The 27,198-nt window shown below is 43.2% G+C and overlaps 1 protein-coding gene across 9 annotated transcripts in view; it reads left to right on the forward strand.

Annotated features, from left to right (window-relative positions):
* The window catches only part of LOC118263008 (ecdysone-induced protein 74EF), a 192,288-nt gene extending 165,145 nt beyond the window's left edge, over positions 1 to 27,143 (forward strand). For all 9 annotated transcript variants that reach the window (XM_035574735.2, XM_035574734.2, XM_050697544.1 and 6 more), the window contains 2 exons: positions 5,800 to 6,003; positions 23,210 to 27,143. In XM_035574735.2, coding sequence (XP_035430628.1) covers positions 5,800 to 6,003; positions 23,210 to 23,745 — 740 coding nt within the window. In that variant the 3' untranslated portion in view covers positions 23,746 to 27,143. The remainder of the gene's footprint in view (positions 1 to 5,799; positions 6,004 to 23,209) is intronic.
* Positions 27,144 to 27,198: the final 55 nt, after the last annotated feature.

Below are 27,198 nucleotides of genomic sequence, written 5' to 3' on the forward strand. Positions count from 1 at the left end.
GTTGTATACTTGACGGTGCTGTGTGTAGAGTGGACTTACATTCGCACAGATGTCTGAGGGACAATACTGTAGAGTCGGGAGGTAATTTCCGGAGCCGACCAGCGCCCTATCAGCCGGTACTATGTCATATGAAATTCATTCCAATTTCCCTCAACACATTTAATTGAACTACTTTCTTACTAAAAGCTTGAGTGAGTCATTAGTCTACTCATGTTTTTATGTTTTCCTGAATGAAAAATCTTCGAATAAAATGGCGACTTGCAGTAATGTTGTAGTTTTATCAATAACGTGTCGGATGATGGCATCGTAATCTAATCACTGCCTGTAATCCTCTCGTGACGTGCCCGAGATACGTTTCTGGTATTCTTAAAACGCCTTTATTATTATTTACAAACCTCTAACGTTACTCCAAACGATACAATAATATGCGCTATATTACATGTTTGTACATAACATAATTAAGTTTATGTACATTAATACTATACCTAGCAGTGTGGGTGACTTAAAATATTTCAGTCGTCTGCAAATACAGGAAATACATTTGTTATTTCCTGTTGACAAATCATTCCGTAATACGCTAGAAATATGTCATGTGGAAACCAAACCGAACCTTTTATCACGTAGCAGTCATTATAAATAGAATTAACTGTAAATAATTACATGTGTCACCCTGTAATAGAGCTAAAGTAGAGCTAGAAAGCGTAGACCGTACTCCTACAGGCTTAATATACTTTTTAGCACGTTGTAGTGTCGAAATTTTGCAGATATCGTTAGGGGCGTCGTCGTTTCGGCACCTGCCCCAACACACGCCGGCGTGTGAAGGGTTTCGCTACGAATATTTTACAGCCTAACTCACTAGACTGCTGGAAACTCGCAGGGACGTCGCGAAATATATTTCATTTATTTGCTCAACATCTCTTATGTAAACTGTTCAAGAATTCTGTTTAGGACGAGTAGGCAGTCTGCGATGAAAGCTGAGCCTGTGTTAAGCCGAACAGACACAATATGTAGGCAGGCACCACACATGTATATATAGACTCGTGTAGGCACACGCCAGGCCTCCCCACTGCACGCTCCGCCTGACTCCAGCCTCCGCAGCTTATGTGCCGAGCTAATGCTTACGGCTGCTCACTTATTAATATAAACATCCAGAACTAACGTTACATCAACATAATACACACATCAGATACAATCAGCCACATAAGACTACATCATGTTCTTTGTTCAGTAACTAAATCCGAAAAAGTACGAATATCCTCAACCAATAAATTAGTATGCAAATGTGAAAAGTTGTCAAACAAAAGTAAAATATAAGTATGAAATAGTGTCAAGGGAGCGGGCGTCATAACAAAACTTACGATCGCCGACAGCCAGGCTGTTCCATGAAAAATTCATAAAGAACAAAGAGGAAGTGGCGGCCGGCAATCGATAGACGCGTCAGCTGATCCGCCCGCCCAATGTCACGACCGAGCGCGCGGCGAGACGCCCGCCCTGCCCCCACGCACACACGCACCGCGCGCCGCACGCACACACGCACGCCGCGCCGCCATCGCTCCGCAACAGACACTAGCGACAGACCGACAGACGTGGCTCTCCGGAGACACTTCGCAAACAATTACTCGGCTCTACAACGTCTGGGTGCACACAGCACACTGCCCACTGGCCACAGACTCAGCTGATTGACTAATTGATACACAAACAATTACCGACACTACTTACAATGCCATCTCTAGTAAGCTCATTTACTGAACCGTGGGCTATTCCAGAACATCACGCTTTTCATACATTTCTCCCTATGTTAAAATACTGTCAAATATTTGCCCATGTTGTCGTTAGTCCAATAAGGTTTTTAATTAATGTCCGATTGCTTTACTCGGCTCAAAAAGTGTCTGACCCAGTTGGAAAACTAACAAACTTTTGTTATAACGAGACAATTAAAACTAAATCCAAATGTAAAACATTTGCCATCGCTATAAATGTGTAATACGAGTATAAACCCGGGCAGTATTGTGTAGTTCAAGTATCTCCCAAACTGTTGCTACCTTGTGTAAACAACTTTCGCTCTCTGTCCACCCCTTTTTGCGTCACTCAGCGCAGATGGCCAACTCTCATGGACACATTTGACCCAAAATGTGCACTTAACCCCCCAATGCGTGCGGGCGGATTGTGTCGCGAACAATAAATAATATTTATTGAAAGGGTTACTCAAAGGCCTGTAATTACACAACGCGCGCAGTATTTGATGGATTATGTCATGATTCGGTCACTTTCTGTTGCACAATATTTATTTTTAGACCCAACTCACAATTTGTATGCAGCATGCAGCTCCGCCGATTTGGGGAGATATAAATAATGATTTTATTATGTGCTCAGAACGCAAGCTCGGACACAAGTTGTGTGCACAATATAAACTCCATGTGCACTGAATATCATATTTAAACAAAAAAAAATGCGAAATCCTAAAATCGATCGGCACCTTTGAAAGCTCAACCCTTACAAAGCCGCCAGTGGGTCACTGAGACCCGTCTATCCAAACATGCACCATCCTAAGCAAACAATGGGGCAGGCAGATGGTTGCACACATTGCGCCACTCACTGTCACATTTCCAAAATGCCAAGTTTTACGCAAAAATGGGTTACATTGCACCTTGCACTGCGAAATCGCAGCGTCATCCATCACAATAGCCACTAATCTCGCATGCTGTCTCGTTTCAACTCATAGCTTCATCTCTTTCATCTTTTCAATTTGCCCCGTAGCGGCTTTCCGGAGCTATTGACACTTTGAAATTAGAATGTCACGCGTGGGTGCGCGAACGCAACCCATTGTCGGTATCAGTATTGTGTGTGGACTCGATTTGCAATCGGCGAATATTGTAAGGGTTAATTATAATGGCTTGCATGCGACAAAGGATGTGCGCCTATTGTCGTCATCTGCTTATGTACGACGAGTTCATAGCACCTCGCTACGTGCCGCACTTTACGATTTCCTCTAGTTATCTACATAATTAAGATACACGTACAATTTCTTGATTTCACGTAATATGCCTGATAAGGAGAAGCGATAAATAGAAACTAATCACTCTTTTCCTGAACGTAGATTACAATATATCTGGTACCTACGAGTATTGCTAATTTGGCATGACCAATGAGATACTGTATCGTTTCCGACCGGTATCTGGTCGTGTCTGCCAGGCACCTCGGTGCTCGTGTACCTAAGCGTATATACAAGCGTATATACACGTCTATGTGAAGTGCCTGTGACTGGTCTAAACTATATAACGCCATTGCGGTGTTATTCTAAGCTGAATTACCATCTTAAAGGAGCCCAGTGACAATGGCCGCTTACAAAGGCCACCAAGAGATACTCTGTGTGATCACAAGTTTCTTTTTTTAATAATATTTGAGGGGACGCGTTTGATGAATATGCACGACATTGGCCGTCAACTCGATACATACATTCACTCACTGAATTAAATAAAAGACGATTCTAATTATATTTTGTATTAAGTAAACACATAGAAAATCAATGCAAACGTCACTTTCTCATTATGTAGCCGAAGTTATCGTTGAGATAATTTGAAGAAAACAATGAATTATTGTGAACAATAGTTCATATTGAATCATGATGTAACCATTGTACTTCTAGCAGCCAGAGGACTTGATCGCCAATAACTCACGAAAATATCAGCGCCAGGGAAATACCGCCGCGCCACGTGTAGCGGGGCCATACATGAGTCGTTAGCGATCCGTTACATAACAATATATATTTACCACACAATATTATTCATATGCAAAAAATGGCGACATCTAAGACAGGACTGTGCGGATTATGGTCTAACGCCAGCGCGCACAAAGGCGCATGAAGAGCGGTCACTCCATAAAGATGGCCCGATTAAGGAAGGGTCATCATTGTGATACTTTACTAATGGGACCGCATTCCTCGCTGACCGGTAGACCAGATCCCGGACAATCGCGACCCCCGGTCTATAAGGCCACGCTCATTATTTATAGTTAATTTATTATTATTTTGATACGGGAGATGAAAGGGTTGACACAATGAGCTCGTATTCCGTGTTCCATATATGGCCGTTGGTCACTCGTGTGTCCGACGCGTCCACCGGAATGGGGTGCCAAATGCTTTTTGTTTAAGCTTGGGAACTTCCAGTCCGGAGGCGCGGACGGACGGCCCGCCGGATTAATTAAAATCGCAGTATCTATAGCTACGCGCACGTTATGCTAAATAATGTTATATGTTTAAACAGGTAATGAACACCGGTCAGTATAGGTACCACATTTTACCTGTTTTCGAGAGCCAAAATAGATAAGGTAGTTAATTAAATAAATATTTAGTAGGATATAGATATTTCAATAAGCTCGCTGCATTTTCCCTTTATATTTAAAATTAGATAACAAACACCGGTGGTTAGCGCGCCGTGTGCCCGCGGCCTGACACACTATGACCACAGTCTCCCGATTACACAGTACGAGTAGGTACTGATTACCAAATGAGTTTAGGACAAACAAAATCAAACGCCAGAACTGGTTCCTGTTGTTTCTTCGTATTTGAAGGTAGTCTCAATTTAAATGGTCATAGTGACCGAGCCCTCGCGATCGCCGCTTCCCGATTCCCATGCATTGTACCTACCATTGAAGGGTTAACAATGGACACAAAGGGGTGTGGACAGCGGCCGGCGTGCACCGGTCAAATGGTCACTTTATACCAGTCATAGTTTCAATGGACGAGGAAATATGAATAAACAGCTTTCTACTATTACTTGTTCGTTGATTATATTATTTAAATACCGGACAACCGTTACACGTCAACCTTTAGGGACCCGGACATGAGAAAGTTTGTCCCTTCGACGACTGCACTACTAGTGCGACGCGATGCACAGATTAAGTTTTTTTATCAACTTTTACTATTATAGGAGAATGATCCCCGACATGAAAGCATTCTTGTTTACACTACTTCCATCCACAAAGTAATTCTCTTTGCTTTTTTTCTGTATAATGTAATATTATTTCTCGTTTATAAAGCTCCACCCAAATCACAAGCATATTCACAAACTTGATGAATGAACATGCAACTTGTGTAACGGTCAAACTGACCAACTGTTGTTCAAATGCAAAACGTGAAATAAGTTAAAATTATGCAAGAGAAATAATTACAAGAAAACATCCCATTACAAGAACAGCAAACTGCATCTCCATAAAACCATAAATTACCCTTTTGTAAACCAAAACAACTTCGCATTAGAAATGCAAAAAACCGACCCTTCACCTATTGTACCCTTTAATAGTAAAAAATGTGCATAATTGTGAGTTATCTAAGCTCGGACGGGTTCGCGACGGTCCCAGCGCTGACCATTCCCACTACAAACAGGTGGACGCAAATGCATCTGAGAAATTTGCCTCTAACGGTTAATCTCATAAAGTGACCGTTGGGCCTCAAAGACCCCGTGGAATTAATTGCATTTGCAGGGTTGCAAGATGCAAATATATGCAAGTCAGGTGACCGTTCGTATAATAGGATGATGGTCCTTTAGGAATGTAATTTAATAACGGCTATACATCCCTCGAGATTCATTATACTTTATCTAATATGTTGCTCAACCTGCGGGGAAGGTTCACACGGCCGCTGTGCTGCAGCAATCTGAGCTTTATTCGCATCAGAGGATTGAGGAAGATAGTACCTACTACCTAGGTATTACTTGAGTCTAGCTTACATTGATCGTGTTACTTGCTTGTAGTTGGTAGTTGAGATGTTACAATGTGAGTGATTGGTGTATTTCTTCGCAGGTTCCCTCCCCCCCTCGCCGGCAGACAGCGGCGTGTCCGACGTGGAGTCCTCCTCGTCGGGCGCCGGCTCCGCCGAAGAGCTGAAAGCCCGCCTGCAGCCGCCCCCTCCCGCGCCCTTCCACGCGCCATTCCTGCCCTTCTACCAGCACCACCAGATCGCCAACACGCTGCAACACCATGCCAACGCACACCCCAGACCACCAGGTATGTCATACTCCAATACTTCGTCATTAGTGCAATAATCTATTTACAAAAACAGCAGGTACCTTGAAGGCTTAACTATAAAACATTACTATGACGCGACAACTATTGAGGTAAAATCACTAGCTAAAATGAAAATGACAAATCAAAGACATTTGTGCAATAAAATAAAAGGAAGCGCCGCGCGCCGGCCGTAGTAAATATTTATAAAGTGTAGTCACATCCACAATGAATGTCGAATTTGCAAAGATGTAAAGAAGCGGTTCGGTAAAAATAGAGAACGCACCTAGAGCAGCGCGGCGCGGCGCGCGGTGCAGCGAGCGATGTAGCGCGGCGCGCCTGTAGGTGACCGCACGGTGAACGCCCCTCCCGGAAGGTCACCTTACGAGCTGCGTACGCGCAGGGAATTCGGAGGAAACGCGATCTAATAGTTTTGACACTTTTTATAAATTTGCAACGACTATCAAAACATTTCACTATTTTGAGTGTCGTTATGAGTGCAATTCTTAAAATACATGTGACATAAACAACGGACTCAGAGGAGGAGGTATCTTCACGTAAACAGCGTTAGACGACATGTTTGTTCTATTGCAAAGAAATACAATAATAGCGGTTTTTGTTTATCATTTAACCAGAACACAATTTTATATATAGCGCGGCCATACCTACAAATAAACGAACAAGTATGAACTTCTCGGAACTGTGTCGTAGGCAATTCATTGAATAATATTACCGCAACTTTGTTTACTATGGCCGATTCAGGAACCATGTTTACCAATTGTTGCGCTCTGGTGCCGAACGGTTTCAGTAACGCCATGCACTGCTCGGCAGGGATGTGTACTTTCTTGTGGATGTACCAACATAACAACATAATTACTTAAAGTAATAATTAAAACGCCGTGTCTACTTAATGACATGACAAATTAGGCGCTCTGCTGTAATGTAGCGTCTACGTCTGTATGTGCCACATACATACATACATACACACGCGTAGTGTGAGGTGTACAGCTTGATCTCACCACTTCCGGGGGCGTGCGCAGCGCACCCTGGCCGGTGGCCAACTGGCCTTCTTTACTAACTTTGAAGTGTATCGTTAAATGCACACATTATTTTTATGTCCGCCAATAATTCACGCTCGCGATTGTTTCAATTCTCAAGAAAAACACACGAAATACTTCGTACGGTAATCGTTTTGGAAAAAAACAAAACGATTAATTACAGGCTCCCCCCTGCGGGCGCTACACTCTTTCGTCGATTGATAAGAGATCAACTATATAGTCAAACATAATATAAAATAGAACAAATACGAAAAAACTTGGAACTGCATTAAATCACGACACAAAAACACGGGAAGTACGGTTAGTCATAGCATTTGTTTTCGCGGATATTGTAATACATAGAGCTGTAGCAGAGGCACGCTCCGTGCACGCCGAGCCCGGCAACACGAGCACTGGCAGCGACAGCGACGGCTACTTCCTCTGCACAGCCAGGAGCCGTTCCGAGAAATATGAATGTTTATAATCGATAGATGTGTAGAGATGCCGGTTTCCATGACACAAAAACGAAAGAAGCAACTGACGGACGGACGGAACCAGTTGGCATGTCGTTGCATCGGGCATTTATCGCGAGTTGGCGCTCCACGCCCGTCCTCAGCTATTTGACATTGCGCAAGGTCAGTGCTCCTAATATAAAGATGCAAAAAACTATAGTACCGAGTACCGGCGCGCAGTATGCGAGACGCGTCGCCCGCGACGACTGCCGGTGCATGCGAAGCGACCACTTTCGATTGTGGCGCATTTTAAAAATGCCTTGTAGGTATACAACGAATTCCCCGACTAGGATCCTTTGTCTTGTGAACGGATGTATCAAACCGTGGCCACCAATATGGTAATTACAGTGGCGTGGCACAGTTAGCCGCCGCAACACTGCAACGATAACTCGAATGCGATGCTCGGAGAAATGAGCAATACACAATTACACATGGACCCACTTATACTTTTAATTATCACATTCCTGTAGTGACCGCACCGCACAGCTAGCAGATAGCAAATCAAAACGCAATCAAAACTGCTCCTATTTATTGTAGGGACATGTTTTATATCCAACACAAAAAATATTCAAGTCAGACCAGAGAATAGCGCATTCGTACAATCAAACAAACTCTTCAGCTTTAAACATTATAGTGTAGATAAAGATGGAATCAAATTGATACACATAGACAATTGAATCTTTAAACGTGGAGGAAAACTAAAAGTAAGCATTATTTAGAAACGACGTCACGAGCTATTTATTTACGTACTGTTGTGTCGCTGCGATGTGGTAAAGAGGATAAACGCTATGAAAAACAGGCAAAACCGCATAAGAAAATTCTCATATATAGTTACATATTATGTACCTACCTAACACTGACTAATTTGTTGTTCAATAAGCGGCGATAACGAGCCATGAATGAAGTCTCCGGCCTAAAGAGGACATAAACGTCTCATTTTACCTCATGGGCTTGTGTTTATGCAACACATGCTGTGAGTCAGTGAACACGGCAGAAGACCACGAGCGGGCCCCGGCAGGCACGCTGTAGCACGTATTGCGTTGCGGTAGTGGTGTCGGGCCCGAGGTAGGTGTGCGCCGTAAATCGGCCATTGCTGTAATGCGGCACACACGAAATTTCGGTGTTGCAAACGCGAATATTGGGCAAGAGCGGCGGTGCCGGCGCCATTGTCAGCCTCTGGCGAAACGAACGCGACCTTCCTACTCGGATTGGGCAGTCCAAACCTGATTGTGTGAGTATGTGGCCGCGTTCGAATTCAATCAACCAGTTTCTACAAATATATGTACAACTCACACAACATTAGGACCTCATTCTCTTGTAACTTTCCAGTTAACGCCAGCAAGCACATTTAAATAATCTTTCTGAATCCTCATTCCCACATTTGCTGCTTTCCAAGTACTTGCATTCCTAATCAGTATAGGTATTCCTGAACTTATCATAATTGTTTTTAGTTTAGCTAGGCTAACTGACAAGGATCAGAAAGATTCGGTTCTATCAGAAACTTTGCTAGATCTAACTTAACTAAAACAAAAGAAACCTTGAGTGGATGTTGCCAATTGCCAAATTGTTCTGATGTAGGTAGCACGAAACTTGGTATTCGTATGCGTGCGAATATCGAGAGTTGATTTTTGAATGCGATTCAGTCGTGCGAGCTGGTTGCGTCACATTATGCGGGCGGCGTAGCACGCGCCCTCTGCAAGTATCCTTGCGCGGACTCCGGAATGCATTATTTGAGCTGGTGTCCGGAGCTGTATCACCAACTGACAGCTCACCCAACGGTACGAAACGCGAGCTAGATCGGTGTAATATACATTAAATACGTAACTTACATATCTAGGACGTGTCGTGCTCATACCTCGCCATGCTATCAATCTATACATCCGTTTATTGGTTGCGAGATCACGATCTACGGACAGGATATTATAAGTTAACATACCTATACCGACATGAAATGTAAAAATGACTCCTTAAAACCAATAATAATAAAAACTGAGTTTAATCAACAGTTTATTATCTCGCTCCGATAGCCGAAGGAGCACCATAAACTCGAGCAGATTCTAATTAACGATACGTTTGTGTTAATGGAGTCGCAGTAGTGCGGCGGTGGAGCTAGCGACTAGCGAGCATGCAGGCCGCGCAGCAAACATAGAGATGTCAATGTGACATTTGCAAACGAAATGGAAATTAAAACGACGGCGCGGTGTGTACTCTGTATTGTGCAGCGCGCTGCATCGCGATAAGCGGCGCGCGTGTGTGCGTCTAACATGGGCGCGTGTCAGTGTGTGGCGTGCGCGGGAGTGTGCGCGAGGTGATCGTCCCGTTTCAAGGGCAGTGCAGCGCTAGCGCTTGCCTCGTATTAATAGTTGGCGACTATTTTCGCTTCGCCGACCGCTGGGGGGACCGGAACGTTATTATTGACATTCGCAAACTTCCAAAATGGATTTACTACCTTACATCACGCGACCACGCGCTGACACAGCTCGCCTTCTGCCGCGGCTGGGAGTGAGGAAATTCACTAAAGCCCCAAACTCTATTGTGACTCCTTAGTAATCCCCATTAGCTTATTAGGTATAGTTTTCAATGAAACCGTTGCGTAATTCGCGGTTTATTAATTTAAACCACGGACAGCTACACGCAGTGATGTTAAACGACCGTCGAACTTCTTATTCACTCGTAGACCTGATGAAGAGTTGTGTTTATTTTATGGAATCATGAGATGATTTTATTTATTGCTTCGATCTATAGCTGCCTACATAAATGGATCTAGTGGCACGACATAATTTGCTCGGCAGACTGACTGGAGAAGCAAGTCTTTAATTACATTAGCATGGCCTGTCATTATCCTTTCCCCAATTGGATTTCAATTAGTCTCAATTCTCTCCGTGCTCGTTCTTGAGGCCGTCGTGACGTCATCGAATAAATCCTAAGCAACCAGCGACGGAACCAAATAACTCGGTTATGCGATCACGGCTACAATTACAATGCTGTTGCGGTTACAGCTCATTCTAAATCCAGAACAAACGCGATTACTTCTAAAAAGGGATTTCTTTGTTTTTAATCGCAACGTTTACCGTAGCCGTATAAGGAAGACGCGACGCACGCCATCTGTCGTACGAAAAACGGTTGCGCAACCGCCGGCGACCCAGTTGCGCGCTGCGGCCCGCGGCCGCTGCCAAACGCGCCTCGACTCCTCTACAATTACATATTTCGGTGTCGCAACCGCGCGGTCGCATCCGAGTTGAACGGCCCGCGACCTTGAGTGTTGCGCAGCGCACGCCGCACGCGCCACCGAAAGCGAAAGGAGCCACTTACCATCCCGGAATTTACCATAACACATCCTCGTTAGGTCATGGGGCGTACGTGACCCGCGGCCAGTCGCCCGTTTCAGCTAACCACAATCGATCGGGACTCAGGGAAGCAGTGAATCATGCGCAAGCGACGATGGTGCGACGGTTGTGCGTCACCTTCGCGCGTTCCGTTTCACACGCGGCTTCCTGCGCGCGTTTCGCAACACATCTTGCGCGCCGAATGGCGCAACAGCCGCCATCTTCCCGCTTCCGAAATACTCAGTACTACATATCGAATCGTGAACTCGGAACATCAGTCGCGACCCAATTCTGCGCGATGAAATCTCAGCGCTCCACTTGTCCGGAAACCTCGTACGCTTCTTTTACGATAGGTATAAAAACAGAAGGGGCGCCGTGTCCAGGCGGCCTACATACTCGCTCCGATGGTTTCCTGACTGTTTAAAATTATCCGCTCGTCCCCGGCGGAGCGGCAAAAGGCTCGCCCTTCACGGACCACGGCCGCCCCCGTCAGGCCGCCACTCTAAATAGCATAACTCCATAACCGGGTCGATTATCGCGCGGCGGGTGGCTCCAGCGGCGGTGTCCCGCGCTCGTGGCGCACACTCGCTCTCCTTGTGTTTATGCGTCGCGAGCCTAACCGGGTCAGTGTTAGGTCGCATAGCGCTGCATAAATAGATGCGTCGCTCCCCGTTGCAGCGCAGCGCGCTCCTCGACTGGCCGATATCAAATATTTCGCAATGTGTTTACGCGCGCCCCACATGCCCCGTGCCAAACCGTCGGATTCCACGGAATAGTAGCGTTGCAAAACCGTGGCTTTCATATAATAACGTCAGCGTCGCTGTCAATGCTGGAGTCGCCGCCAGCCGGCACCGTGGGAATATGGGACGGTTAAATTTAGTCGGTGGACTCTTTTCGAAACACTCGGCTTTGTAATAACAGCCACTAGTGGTTCTGTTTCTTTATCAAACACTTCGCGTAGTATTCGTTAGCGAAAGCTGAAACTGAGCGTCATGACTGAAGAGGTATCCTTTGGTCGGACCCTCAAGCAGTGAGAATAGCCGACGTAGATGTCCACGCTGACGTCAGAGGACTTCCCTGCGGGTCAATTACGTGTGACAATAGTTTCTGACTCGGACGACAATACAAATCGATAAATTAAGTGAAAAAAGTCGTTCCGACCTGATTGGTGGCGAGTCAGGGTCGCGTTGGGCAATACGTTTGATGGAAATCAGCGGGGCCTTGACCGCCGCGTGCGCCCCTCAACCCGCTTTTTATGGCCATCGTCTTGACGACAAAATGTTTATAGCACATAATTATAGCATTATATTTCATAACAAACTGTTTGTTATGTCAAAAAGGAACAAGTTGCCAGTTCTCTTTTCCAGTCTTATTGGAATCAGTTCGTAGAGTCAACACTGCATCAGCTGTACTATGGTCACGCTACCGCTGCCCGCCGGCTGCCACCCGCTGGATGCTAGAACTATTGTTCACTACATCTCAATATGTATTCAGGCCGTAACCGCAGCCGGATATACTTCATAACCGGAAATCAATATTAGAGATGAGCGGAAGGCGAAAATTCGCGCGCGTCACGCAACCGACGCAAGCGCAGCTAGTTTTGTTTATCGATAATAAATTAATACTCTGAGTAATTAATAGCGATGGTAATAAAGCCGGCTAACAATACGCATGTAGATATGTATCTCTGCTATATTTATACCTGTGTTAGCATCCTAGTTACTAACGCGTTGGTTTTCCTTCCTAATCCTGCTATTATTGCCCTCGATATGTACATTATGTTGTACAGGTAAATATTTTTAGATATACGAGGATACCGTCGTTTAGTAAAACGAATAACGAACAAATATTAATCTAATAATAACTAATTATATTATAATGTACATATTTACGTTATTTACATGATTCTCTCTCTAAGTCTTAATACTTGTCTCGTAACTTTTTTACACGATCCTGCAACTACAAGCGCTTGACTTTTTCGACATTAGCGCGTAAAAACAAACAAACGAACGCAGCTAGGGTCAACACCCACAATGTCACTCGACACTAACTTTATAGGCAACACTTTTTATCGAGCCCTCAAATTCTCGTGTCAGTTTAATGTAAGGTCGTATGTGGCACCTTTGGGGTCGAAATGCAAACCAATTATTAATATAATTGATTAGCTATTAAACATAAAAAGTAGTCAGATGTTTAGGTATTAAAATCTCCTAGTAACTTGTAATTATTTAAGAATTGTACCTGAGAACTTGTATGATTCAATTCGCATTGTCCGCTTGAGGAAAACTTGGGACTAAAGGAAACAATGCAGTCTGCAGACCCGGAGATAGACTCCACGTTTATCTTTTATCTATAAGGTAGCCATTTAACCAACCATCGCAATCTCTTTGGAAGCAGTTCCATCATCGAGGCACCAATGGCAAGTGACCACTCTGTCAGCTTATGTACTATGCCATAACTATATGTCTTACAGCAATGTATGTATGTATGTTTGTATGTGTGTACTGTGTATGTACACTACACTTTTACATAATATTTACTTACTCGTACAGTTACATGGACTGCTGATTATGATGTACAATACATATGACTCAGGCTCGGGAAGGAAACGACAATATTGCGAACAATACCTATGTAAATAAGCTTTTATATAGCACATACATACTAGGCGACTACGTAACTACTAAGTCATGTATGAAGGAAGTGCATCTAGATACGTTGCGAGACTTCATTGAAGAATTCGGATAGCTATCGGTGCCTTATTTAGGTGTGATCTTATCATGACGGATCGCATGTCAACCTCCGTGGTAGGTGCACCTCTGAATAATCCTCCTGCGAGCCACTATCAATTGATCAATAATCACAAAGCTCGCTGGACTTGCTACTAGAATGATTGATCCAATATGGCGTCCTGTTGCAAGGAAGTGCAGGAATTTGCGAGACGCGTTAGAGGGAGCGCGGGGGGGGCGGGGGCGCGCGGCGCGGGGAGGGGTGACCTTCGCGCGTTGATGCAATGTCGCCGTGTCATTGACCACGCTGCGCCGCGCGCAAACAGTTGCAGCGCCCCCCCGCCCCCGCCGCCCGCCGCCCGCCGCCCGCGCCACTCCCTGGGCTCCCTCCCCCGGCCACGTCTATCGCCCCCTCCTCACACTGCCCCCCACCGCCCCAGCAAGCGTGCACAGCAAACTTTTGCCGGTTTTACAATATTCATTCGTTTGCATTTAAAACTTAGATAGGTACGTATTTTTAATGAAGAACAGGAAAATTCACTGCACGCCTTTTATTTTTAACCGCCGATGTCATTGCACGCAAAAGGTTTGATTGAGATGGAGCTTCACAAAAAAACGACAAAGGAAGGGCAATCTCTTCGGACAAAAGAAACATCCCAATTATTATGAAAACACTTGATTTATTACGTAGCACAGCGAAAATGTATTTTCGGGTGTCTCGTGTGGATTTCAGGCATTATGCAAAGAACTCCAGTGTTTACTGAAACAACAAACAGGTTAGCTACAAGTCAATCAAGCTTTCGCAATCTGTTTACATTATCAGTTGCGAGTGATTGCTGGACTAACGAACATACCTCATTACACGCACCGTGATTGGTACATGGGTGACTCAATAATTCAGGAAATGTTCAACAAAACCCAATAATGTCATTTTAAAACACTCCAACTACTCCAAGTTAATGACAACATGCTTTTAAACAAATGTGGCGAGGCTCACACACTGTATTTATAAAAAACATGATTAAACCGTATAAATCATGCACAATCCCAAAATCTGCTGAGATTTGGAAGTGTCGACGTGAAACATAGTTTGGCCAAGTTCCATCTCACGCAGAAACAGCGATCATTCAATGCGGCATCGGCTGAGACTTGAGACGGAACGCGCCCTTACATTATATCAATATTAAAATAAAATTGTTTTCACAGTTGCATGTATTTACGTAAGCGGGGTGCACGAACTCCACGCCGGATCACCTTCGCATTGTCCCAAACTATAGGTTGAGGTCGTATCGGCAATAATAGTTATCGATAGCATCGAGCGACAAACAAGATGAGCGATGACTTCAGCGCAGTGTGTGGTGCACTGGTGCCGCCACTCTACACTCTGTTGTCTCTGCTCGCCAGGCCGGCTGCGCGGGAAAGTCGACAAATGTCAAAAGTACATTCTCAAATCGTTGCTATTGTTGTACCTGTGCAAGTGTACATGCACACCACACAACACATGTCGTGTCATTGGAAGGGACGGCGAGACCTGCCGCGTCTCAAGGGGACCTGGCCTTAGGTAATAAACTCACAAAAACAATAACTGTTCACTATCAACCTTAACTTTTTGCACATTCCACCACCTTCCTACAAGATAACGTAGAAAATGGACAAATGTTATTTGGAAAATAACAGCACCAAAGGTTAAAACAACATCACAAACTGTGGCCATATCACCGCAGTAGGTACTGCGCGTCGAATTTGACAGAGCGTAAGTGTCAACACGTCTCAACTGACCTTACACAATATCGAGTGCATTCGTATTAACCGGCCTAAATAAACAGATAGTTGAACCGCCGCTTTGTGCACTGATAACGGCATCCGCCCGGCCACCGCACAAAAAATAAACTTAAACACGATAACGCTATCATTTCTCAACTTACGATTTTATTACACCTAGTTCTGTTATTCCTGTTGAAATAATATCAAGTTGAGCCAATGTATGGAGATAAACTTTAGATTAAGCACATTATGTAACAACGAGAAATTGTTGACAATATCTTCGTGGAGTGGACGATACAGGTTTATAGATGTTATCTTACGCGTGCCGGAGCCGAATTGGTTGCGATCGGAATGATAGCTACAAACAAATTTATATAAAGTTCCCTGATACCACCAGACATTTACATTATTAATCTAGTTCAGTGCTAACTTTAGTTGTTTTCAATATATTCTAGGTCTCAGAACTATAAACGCTAGCCGCGCGCCGTGCGTAGGAGACAAAAATGTCACTTAGATAAGTAGGAACTTCCCATTTAGATAATGAACACCAACTGGTGGAACAAACGCTCATAACACGTAATGATCTGCCCAAATATACTACGAACACGGAAATATATGTTCTAACTATTTCTAACGCAGTTTGTAAGGCAGCCAACAATAATTAGATACAGCAACAGAAAGAAAACAATGATTATTATTCACCGATAAATAGATTGGATTTACTACAACACAAATTATTATATGTCTGTAGCTCTACTAGTTCATCGATAATTAAACAATTTCGCTTTAAAACAAGTGTATCTGATACTCCGATTTTTCTATAAATTGTCCAAATGTTACTCGAACCAGTTTCAGATTTATTCAGAGTAAATACACATGAATAGAGTGTGTCGTAATATATGGCGGCCATTAATTTGTACAGATGTTATTTCGCAATGAATTCGCGGGAATTCAAGTGCGCATGTTCCGTGTTTATTTTACTCTTTAAAATGTTCTGTCTTCCGCCTTTTGGTGCTTTTATATCGCGTTATATTTCTGGTCAAACAGGAGATTCTTTCAATGACTAAGGCCCAACAAATTCCACCATAATATTCGCCTGAATCTATCACTTCTCCCAATCTCTTAGCTTCACCATGTACAGGACATTACTCCCTCGTATGTGGTGTGACTTTGAACCTAATAATGACCTATTAGATACACCAATAAGTTCGAGTCAACAACAATTATATGAAACACTGCATTGTCGTCATTTCACTACAGTTGGTTAAACAGGCGCGGTGTTTGCGGTGCGCAGGCGCAGACGAAAGCTGTTTCACAACCGCACACATAACCTTAAATACCATTGGTAATAGGTCGAGTTCACAGTAGCCACGGAACCCGACCACTATATGTAACCCAACCGCTGTAGACGTCTTCAACAGATTTACAGATCGGCTGCGAAATAATAATGATCAACTCATAATACACCACCGTGTCTGTTCATAATTAATAAGCTGATGGTTTTATTGGTCCTCAAAATTATAGTAATTAAGTCCATTTTTAGTTCCATCGGAATGCAAATATCAAATATATATTTCTATAAAAACATTAACGAAATCAATAAAAACTCGACATGATTTAGGTGCAGCCATTCTATAACCGCTAATTAAGCGAATTGAAATAAAGACGATGAGCGTTTTAATCAACAAGCGCAATTAAATTAATGATATTAGAATTAAATAAATAGCCCTGCGGACGACTGCATGTACTCGTATAGCCGCTACAACTACCCTGTATATGACGGCGCCACATTAAGAGGAGGTGGGACCGCTTTAGCAGTTTCTTCATCTCCGTAATGAATGGTATCAGGGCTTACAACAATTACATCGGTTATGCAAGTGGCCTGCAGGTAAACCGGTCACAAGACAACTAAAACATAAGAACAAATGACACGGCGACCGTCCCCCAGCCGCCCGGCGCGGTGTGAACGACATCCGAATGCAAATCATGGATTCCACGGTGTGTTACGATATGTGCCGGAAAATTAACAATTTGTTGTTTAGTGGATAATGGGTGTCTCCTTGAAGTGCACCCAAGGAAGCTATCGGGGACGTGGTCATTGACACCGGTCGCCGAGAGAATGAAAATGGAGAGCGCAGGACGCTGCTCCGCGAGGATTATCCGGGTGTGTCGACTGCGTCATGCATTTTAACCGTGTTTCTGTTACATGCGCAGAATTCAGCTCGATATTACAGTGGAAGATTTGTAACATCGTAAAATTGTTCATCTCCATAAATACTACCCTTCACAGTGAACCACTAAAACTGATAAATATCGCTCTACTTTCTGCACAGCCCAGAGAGTTTGCTCGGTACGTTACATGTGTACACTACGTACAAAGGAGACAGCGAGGCTCGAGTGTGGTGTAGTGTGTAGTGCACACTCGGACTACAATGGCTGCGTGTTCAGTTCCGTGACACAAGCGCTCGTACTCTGTAGTAAACATTGTTGGGGCGCCTCCTCCTGAAATCTGCGAAGCTCGTCCACGTGACCTCGATACAAGTGTCGCCCTCTAGCCGCGTGTTATCGTGCGCCGTTACGTAAGGTGCAATGTTGTCGAGCGCAAGCGCAGCGCTGACCTTACTTAACGCCGCGCTAGTTCACCGTATGCGCATGCGCGCAGGAAAATAGAACGCGCCATCTTGGAGCTTGCGCTTTAAATATAACAAGCGCGAAGCTCCAGAATAACGTTTTAGTCATGCACGAGTTGCAACTCCACTGCACCGCACAGCACTGCTGCACACGAGGACAGTCAATAGAAGCACCCAGCGACTATAGCGACCACCACTTAGAGTCGGCTCTTATAAGAATTTGGTCGTGAATATATTACATAATTGGACACTATCGGCTTTCGGGCGAAGCGCAGTACATGCGGAATGTCACCTTGATAATGAATGCACAAAAACTCAGTTATCGTTGAACCACCTCTCCACTTTGCCCTCATCAATCGAAACATGACGACATCCACCAATCATAAAGCTGCGCGTGTTGAACAACAGATAGTATGCACGTGAAAATTATCGCTCGGGATGAAAGTGATCTCTGCGGGTACTAGAGCAGCTCGCTGCTCGCTGCCTCGCCGCGCTTGGCGCTAGGTGTGCAGATGTGCAATGCACAACACATCAACGCAAAATCCCGTAGTAGACGGGCAGGGACAACTAAGTGGGAGGCGGGGGATGTGCGGGCGCAGGACGCGCGTGTGTGCGTGTGTGTGTGAAGGTCAGCCGGCGGCGTCATTTCCTGGTCATTGCCTGCTGCCGCCGCCGCCGCATCCGACGGCGCCCGCGCTGCGCCTGCGCCGCGACTCACTCGCGATCTTAGAGACGCGCACGCTTTCCGGTCGCACAGGAAAACTAGATGCTATTGTCAGGCGTACTATGGAAGGAAATGAATCTGAAGCTAAAATGTCAGTGCATATAACAGCCGACGCGGTCCCATCACTGCGCTGATTACCTTATCGCTTCCGCCTGAAAAATAAAGCGATAAACAATATTTTTCATAATATTACAAATATGTGGCCACGTTCACCAGCAGTTGCTTTGAGGAAATGTTCTCAGCTCCACTATCTTATCTCAGTAATTCTTTTATCACAAGCAAAAATAGCAAATTTGCAAACTGATAAATCGTCATATGTATATGTATGAGCCGATTGACGTCAGCCGAGTGTAGCGCGGTACCTGCAACTCTTTCATACTTCCTAAACATTATTTCGGGGAGAATAAATAGTGCACTGAAATCACATGCAGTTGAGAGCAGCAGGAGCGGGCGCGGCCAGTGTTGCGTGTTTGTATCGCAAGAGGTTTGTGGGGTAACCCATTTATCGCGACCGCGGGATGCGCGAGCGCAACCGGTTCCCCCCTCCTCCCACCACACCCTGCATCAACCTAAACGTTCGCACACTCGCATCCGGGAGCAAAACAATCCGTCTTCATCAAAAGCTTAGAGCAAAAGGTACCTAGTACAGTGAGAGTAAGGTGCACTTTACAACGGCGGCTATCTCGATAAATTTTCTTTTCGCTTCGAAGGACTGCTAACTAGCAAAGTGAAGATGACATTCTAAGACTGCAACAGGCGCACAAGGCGACGTAACCTTGATCTTGCAGCGCAACCAGTAGGATGCGTCCAGCCGTCCAGCGCATGCGCTATAAATAGACTCGCCGCCGCATAAAATGCGGGTTTTTTACGTGGCGTCTTGTTAGCTTCCCATGCTCGCGAGGGATTTTATGAGCGACGTGTTCGTGGAACGTTAAATTATAAATAACAGGTAAGTATGTTAGCGCAGCACCGGCGCCCGCGCAGCCGCGCCGCCCTATCTGTACCGTTGTTAGCGGCCTCTCTACTTGTTGGCAAATCTAACTTCACTCGTGATTGATCTACGAGATAGTTTTGACCATCTGATATATAACGTGTGCCATCTTAATGAACTGATACAGCTTCCATTGATTAGTTACATGAACTGTTTATCTCAGCGCGACGGCCGGCTCCTGCACAAAGACTGGGTGCGGCCGACTACTTGTTCAAATGTTATTGTCGCTTTGATAAACAATCAACATCATTTAACTTTAATTGAAAGATAAAACTCACTCGTATCAGGCGAGTGTATTTTGATGTATATTGACGATTTTCTTTACACATTGTTTTCCTTACTCGTACGCACTACGTCAATCTGTAGAATGTTACCTACAGCATAGACAAATAATGATATATTTAGTTAAAGTTGGTGCAATTTTATAATTCACTACATAATATTACACATGCAATATACATAGGAAACCAAACAGAAGTATTCGAAACTCAACTTTGTTTATACAATATTGTAGGTGCTTACAGTCCGTGTGTTGTAAAAGTATTTGTTATTCAGGTGCTCCATTAGGAATACAACAATGTGTGGGCGTTAGCCAACCCGAGACAGCGCCGCACGCGCACCTGTTCAATAAAAATACAGACCACGGCACTAGTCTAAACAGTTTGGATGACTAAACTTCCTTAATCTCGCGATCAGAAAAATAAATCGGTAGGTATGGCAACCCTGGTAGCGTGACGATGTGTCCGCGACACGTGTCAGTGCGCAGGGTCAATGACCGCACAGATAAGCCGCGCGAAAATACATACCAGTTAGATAATATTAGAAAATGGCGAATCGCGCCAACCCAACACACACTGGCGACGTTTAAAAATAAATACATAAATGTAACAAGTTTTATCTCAGCCGGCAGCTCCTCCCACTGTGCTAAGTTCAATCGAAACTCGAATCCAGCTACAAGATGATTATTAAAATAATAAATGTGAAATAGATGCGTGGGTAAATCTACATTTATTTCTTTCCGTTCCTCTTCAAATAACATTTTCTCGTAGAAGGAAAATCATTTCTATAACGTTTACCTTTTTTATAATTACGTGGTCACGCCAAAACCGCAAAAAAACTTCTATGTTACGGCTGATGCGACACTTCCTCATAAAAATAAATTAACTTTTAAAACGCACTTCCGCCTTGTCTCTGGCGTCATTGAAACGAATTTATTCCCCATGGAAGTTTGACAGCCACAATTGTCAACAATACTCTGTTGCACCAATATGGGACCATAACTGGACACTGCAATATTGCAATATGACATGACATTTATGGTATTCCCCTAAACTATTACAGTTCAATATAAAATACACATAATATGTATAAGTAATAAATGTAATTAACCGCAAACTATTTTGTGGTCAGTCACTATTACTAATTCGATGATACGAGCGTATTACCCATAGTTCCTTCCTGTAAGAAGAAAACATAAAGAATATACAAACAACATGCATTACACTCCTCCACTGTTATAAGACCCACATATAGAGGGCACTATGTACGTAAATACATCTCACAAAGTTTTCTTAAAATTTCTGGAGCACGTAACTCGACATAATTTACACAACCTTATTACGAACACAGCAACAACAGCAACACCGCGCTGTAACGACTATACAGTTCACGGAAAACTAGTTGCTGGCTTTTCACTTCCTAAAAACAAGACTAGTGGATTACCCGACTTTACTGAAGATATTTTATAATGTTCACACACCTTCAGAGTGCAGCCAAACAACAATCACGTCTACATCAATCGAAATGAGTTGAAAATTACTGAAATCAAAAGCTTCGTGTATATGAGAACATAATTACCTCATAAACAAATATACACAAGTACTTGTGTAAGCAGACGTAAAGACAGACTGCGATATTATAATGTAGTGCTAACTAAATCATTTCCCACGAATTGGGCTAATCGTACAGCCAAACAACTGTTTTATTGAGCTAGCCAGATGAAATTTATAGCCTCGTCCGTCGGCTTGAAGTTTTTAGATCAAACTCAAGCGGTCGACATGTAGTGCAAAATATACTTGTACATAGTTCCTGACTATGTATAAAGCACTGACTTTGTGTTATATACTCTAACATCTTGAAAATCTGTAGCCAACGCAAATTAAAGGCCTATTGGTCAAGGTTTACAATTTCTAGAATTCCGCGATATGTAACAGGTCGGGACACTTACTGAATGACGTCATTACTCGTTCGCTTTTACTAAAATAGGTAAAAGCGCAATGATATGACTCGGTAATATTTCGTTAGGCTCTGGTGAGCTATGTGTAACCTCTACGTGTGTAATGTATACTGTGATTGATTCCTCTAAATCAGAAGCTTATTTTTCTGAGGAGGAAAACGTATCGGCGAGTGCGGAGTGGGCCGGCCACAGGCATTCGGGTCAAGGCGCTGCTGCCGGTGCGTTTGACGCAATCACGACACTATCAGTGCTATCGTCAACTAACGCGTTCGCATTGTCTGACGGAGGCGCCCGACCACAACAGCAAGTTTTAGGAAATGTTTCGCTCTTTTCTGGGAACTGAGCAAGACGTTGTATCATCGCGCCTATATGTATGCAATACTACTACAAATAAATAAGCTCTTAAGATTAAACTTCCCTTTCTGCCGAGACTAGTATAAAACCATTTGCAGAATTATCTCTATAAAAGCATTACAGTATCATCCAATACCTAAGTCACATAACAATAAAAGAGGACCACAACAGATCTATAAATCATCGTAATGTATAAAATAATTGAATTTGATAAGTTTGTCAGTGGACAGGCGCATCCTCTCGAGCCGAGCAATGCTATAATTGTTATCACCTGTTGCTACACCATGTTGATAGGGTATCGACGTATTAGCTATTGCATTTCATTGCTTCACGCGATAGATATGTATGTATGTCACTACGATACGGTGTTTTTAATCCAATTACGAGTAAATAAGTATTATAGGAATTGCAAAACAAATATTTCAAAGAGTACCCGATCCACACCCGCAGCTTGTTTAGTGAGTAACATGGTGCTCACGTCTGGAACAGGACGTTCTCTCCTCACCAACTCTATGTATGAAATTTAAAACAATATAAAATATTGTTATCAAAATACTAGAGTTAGTTTAAACAACAGAGTCCTAATCGCATGAGAGTTGCTCTGTCGCCTAGTCCCACTATTGTTTAGCCACTAGCGTTGGAACTAAATGTTGCATAAACATTAAATTCATTAAATATTGACTCGTCTAACACTAATACATCATTTTTGGTGAGATTCATTTTACAACGGATATGGTATAAAGCCTTTTAAAATTAAGTACAAAATTCGCAATATAATTTTAGGAAGCCTTTGAGGGATCTGCTGTATAACATGTTTAGAGTGAAAGTATCGGTATCGCTACTAGGTTTTATGTGTACTCGTTTATTGATAGTTCTAGTAATGACTGAACATCGTTTTGTTTCCAGTGGGCGGCGTGAATGAGCGCGACGCGTACGGCTACGGGTACGGCGGCGGGGGCGGCGGCGCGCACCACTTCGCCGCTCCGGCGCCGCCGCCGCTCCCGCACGACGAGCTCCCCTACTCGGTGTTCGACTTCGGCGACTACCAGCGGCATCACCACCACAACAAGCTCAAGCCCAAGAAGAGGCCGCGCACCGACGCGCCTCCCACGCCCGGCGTGAAGCGCAAGAGCCGCGAGGGCTCCACCACGTACCTCTGGGAGTTCCTGCTCAAGCTGCTGCAGGACCGGGAGTACTGCCCGCGCTTCATCAAGTGGACGAACCGCGAGAAGGGCGTGTTCAAGCTGGTGGACTCGAAGGCGGTGTCGAGGCTCTGGGGGCTGCACAAGAACAAGCCCGACATGAACTACGAGACGATGGGCCGCGCGCTGCGCTACTACTACCAGCGCGGCATCCTGGCCAAGGTGGACGGGCAGCGGCTCGTGTACCAGTTCGTGGACGTGCCCAAGGACATCGTCGAGATCGACTGCTCGCTGGCGTAGACGAATCTCGAGTGACACGCGTGACGGGACCGTGGTGACGTGTGACGTGCGATGAGTGACGCGGCGGCGCGCCGCAGTGCCGCAGTGCCGCAGTGCCGCAGCGCCCAGTGCCGCGGTGCAGGACACTATCTCATGCGTACCGCCGTGACGCGACGGTGGGCGGTGGAGAGGACGCGTATTCATTTCGCTCTTACATTACAAGTTTTTCACTAATAGTTACAATTCGTCTATTTTTCAAATCATCATGCATTACGTTTTTCAGATCGCTTCTATATAATGTTATTAATATAAATATTACTCTCAAATCGAACTAATATTAACTTATCATTGAATTTAATATTTATACAAAAATAGGAGAGACGAAATTGATTGCTCAAATGTTTATATAGGTACCTATTTTTAGGGGTCTTTCAGAAGAGGAACACTAAATTTGCTAGATGTTATATGGGGACGGAGTGAGTTTTGTATAATGTTGAAACGAATTTTTAAATGTTTGTAAATGAAATTTCTATATATTGCATGTTTAAGGTCGATTATACATTTCCTCGGTCGACTGTACGCAATCAGAACTTCCTACCTCAAAACTACGCAAAACGTTACAAATGATTCATATGAATATACAATTTACATTGTTCGAGACAGTTTACAAATCGCAATAAGAATATATATATAGTCTAAATAAGAGTTTATTATAAAGAAATATTTACGTAAATGTTTATATTACAAGATATCTTATAGTACCTAATATCCTCAGATGAAATATATTCCCTTCTTGGTGCTTTGTATGGCCATCTCATATTTACACATTGTTACAATGGAAGCAACCACACGCTGTTGATTTATATATTATGTATATTATATGAACATTAGTAGTTGTCTATTATCTAGCTGTAATCTGTTTCCAAGAGCGCGCCCCGAGCGAGCGAGCTAGCGCTGCCGGCCGGGCCCGCTCGGGCCGCGCTCTTACGTCGCATAGTCTATCTCATTGTTTTAGGTACATTTCGAAACCGAATTTGGAAATGATATTAGATTGCAAAAATTCATTTACACAAACGTTTTAACGTAATACTACGCATGTACTGATAAACCTACTGCCAACTTTCTGATACAAACTGACATAATGATTAGTTAAGGGATGATTTTGTGCGTTACTTGTGTTAATTATAAATATATGTTTACTGTAAGTGAGCTGTTTAAGTGGACATGTTCTAGTTTATTTCGTTTATTTAAAATTATATTAAGCATGTTGCGAGGGGGTTGCGCGCACTACATCACGACTACAACTACATATCAGAGAGAAACAATTATTTACTGTGTATACATATACATCCTGTTTTGTCAGCATATCAAGCCGCTTGTATATATATCTTATATTTGTTTAGTTGAACGGCGCGCAACCTCCATTTTTTGTTACCTGAATAAATATTATTAATAATTAATTACGATTTGTGGTCCAATGTTAATGAATCATAATACTATTAACTAGATAGATATAAAAGAAAGATCGAGTAAGGTGTAGCCTAGTTCACTTCGACATATAGACAGATATAATTGATGTTTCATTCAATGCAAAGACAAATTGATCCTTCTATGTATACAATAAAGTTTGTTTATAATAGTAAATGTACGTAAGCGGAGGAATTGTTAGTTGGCGTCGTGTCAATATAATTGTGGACCACACGTGCGCCCCAGCCGCCTCCAGCCCCGCACTCTTGTTGTCCCGCTGACTGGGACTGTAGTTTTGCAATATTTTTATAATCAAAGTAAAGGATATATGTGGAGTAAAATGTTAGTGTGCAAGTGTCCGGTCGCCTAGCGCACGGAGGGCACGTGTGGTCTCGGACTGTGAGGGTCAGAGGAGCCTTAGGAGAGTGACAGTGTCGGGTACGAAGGGTGCTATGTTGAGGGACCGCGCTCGGGAGAGGCTCGCACTCAATACAATAATATATTAGACCAGTCCAACCGATATACAGGTGTTAAACTATATATTAAATAAACCAGTGCGATAAGTGACTTTTGTATAGGTGAAAGATCTCAGTATCCAAACTTCTTCGAACAAAACCAGTGGCCGTTTCATGTGATTGAAAATAATATATTTTAAAAACTAAATTGTGGAATTTTAATCGTATTTTTATATAGCTAGATGGAATTCTCAATAATTTTCTGTTCGGCACTACTTCTTATGCTTTTGTAAATATAATTATAGGAGTTAATTTATTTATTTAGTCTGTCACGCGAGTGGCGCCCACTGGCGTCGGCGAAGGCATTCAATTCTTTTCCTTTTTAGGAAATTTCGTTCTGTAGGTTACAAATTTTATTGTAAAATATCTTTATTAACTAATTAGTAGGTAATGAATGGACCATGGGATGGAAGGTGAACGCTCTCAGAATTTATAATTCGGCTAGTGTGAGTCCTAATCGACAATGTGAGATGCTAGTTACCGGTAGTATGCAAAATGTTTGAGCAAGCATTTAAAAAAATGCTCGGAGAGTTTAAATAATTTTAGTCGAATTGATGTTGTTGAATTAAAATCAAAGTTTCTAATTAATAATGTACTTAAATTTTCAATGTAAATTTTAAAGGCACCTTGAAAAAAAAATATTATTAATGAAATTATTTTAAATTGAGCCTAGTCTTAGTATCATAATTTGATTTTAAATTATAATATCAGACGCCGCATTGGTACGAGGCGTCGTCGTAACCGCGGTCTCCTGTCGGGGCCGCGCATGTTTAGCGTCGAAATTAATGTAAATACAAAATATATAATGTTAATGATCCAAACGCACACCCTCACGACCCATGAACGACTAGTTATTGGCGTCGCTAGTTAGGTGAAATATGAGAATATTTTGCAAGGAAGCAATGAGAAGGTTAGTGAATTCGGTGATAGCGGGAGAGGGCGCTGCGCTCGCTCGTCGGCGGCAGACAGCATAATTACGTGTTTTATCGTTAATTACTATTTCAATGTACGTATTCCTGTTTGTCGATAAATTAATGTCCAATATTCGAATACGTAATTCATTCCGGATGAGAGTGGTGTGTTACATTTGTGTAGACAACGAGTTTTAGGTGAATGATGAACTTTAGTTTCAGCTACTCGCTCATAGATGGCGCTTTCGTTACGCTTTTGTCAACGTTTTAACAAAATTCACGTCTATTCTGAGAGTTGCGTGCGATTACAGTGATTTTGCGTTATACTTGCTTTTAGTTTTATGCAGTTAAAGTCCGATATTGTAATGTAATTTTATTTAGTTGTTAATTTTACAAAATACTGTATTTTCTGCCCCCCTAGTTAAGTTATTTTTCTATGTATAGTTAGTTATAAGTGTAAATGAATTAGCACATAAATTTGATGCATGATGATAATGTTAATAAAATATCCACAATAAAATCCAAACTTGTTTGTTATTAAGAACCCTGCGAATCCTCCGTCGATGTGACAAACTCTGCAG

The sequence above is a fragment of the Spodoptera frugiperda genome, chromosome 12 (genome assembly GCF_023101765.2).
Source record: "Spodoptera frugiperda isolate SF20-4 chromosome 12, AGI-APGP_CSIRO_Sfru_2.0, whole genome shotgun sequence".
Lineage (NCBI taxonomy): Eukaryota > Metazoa > Arthropoda > Insecta > Lepidoptera > Noctuidae > Spodoptera > Spodoptera frugiperda.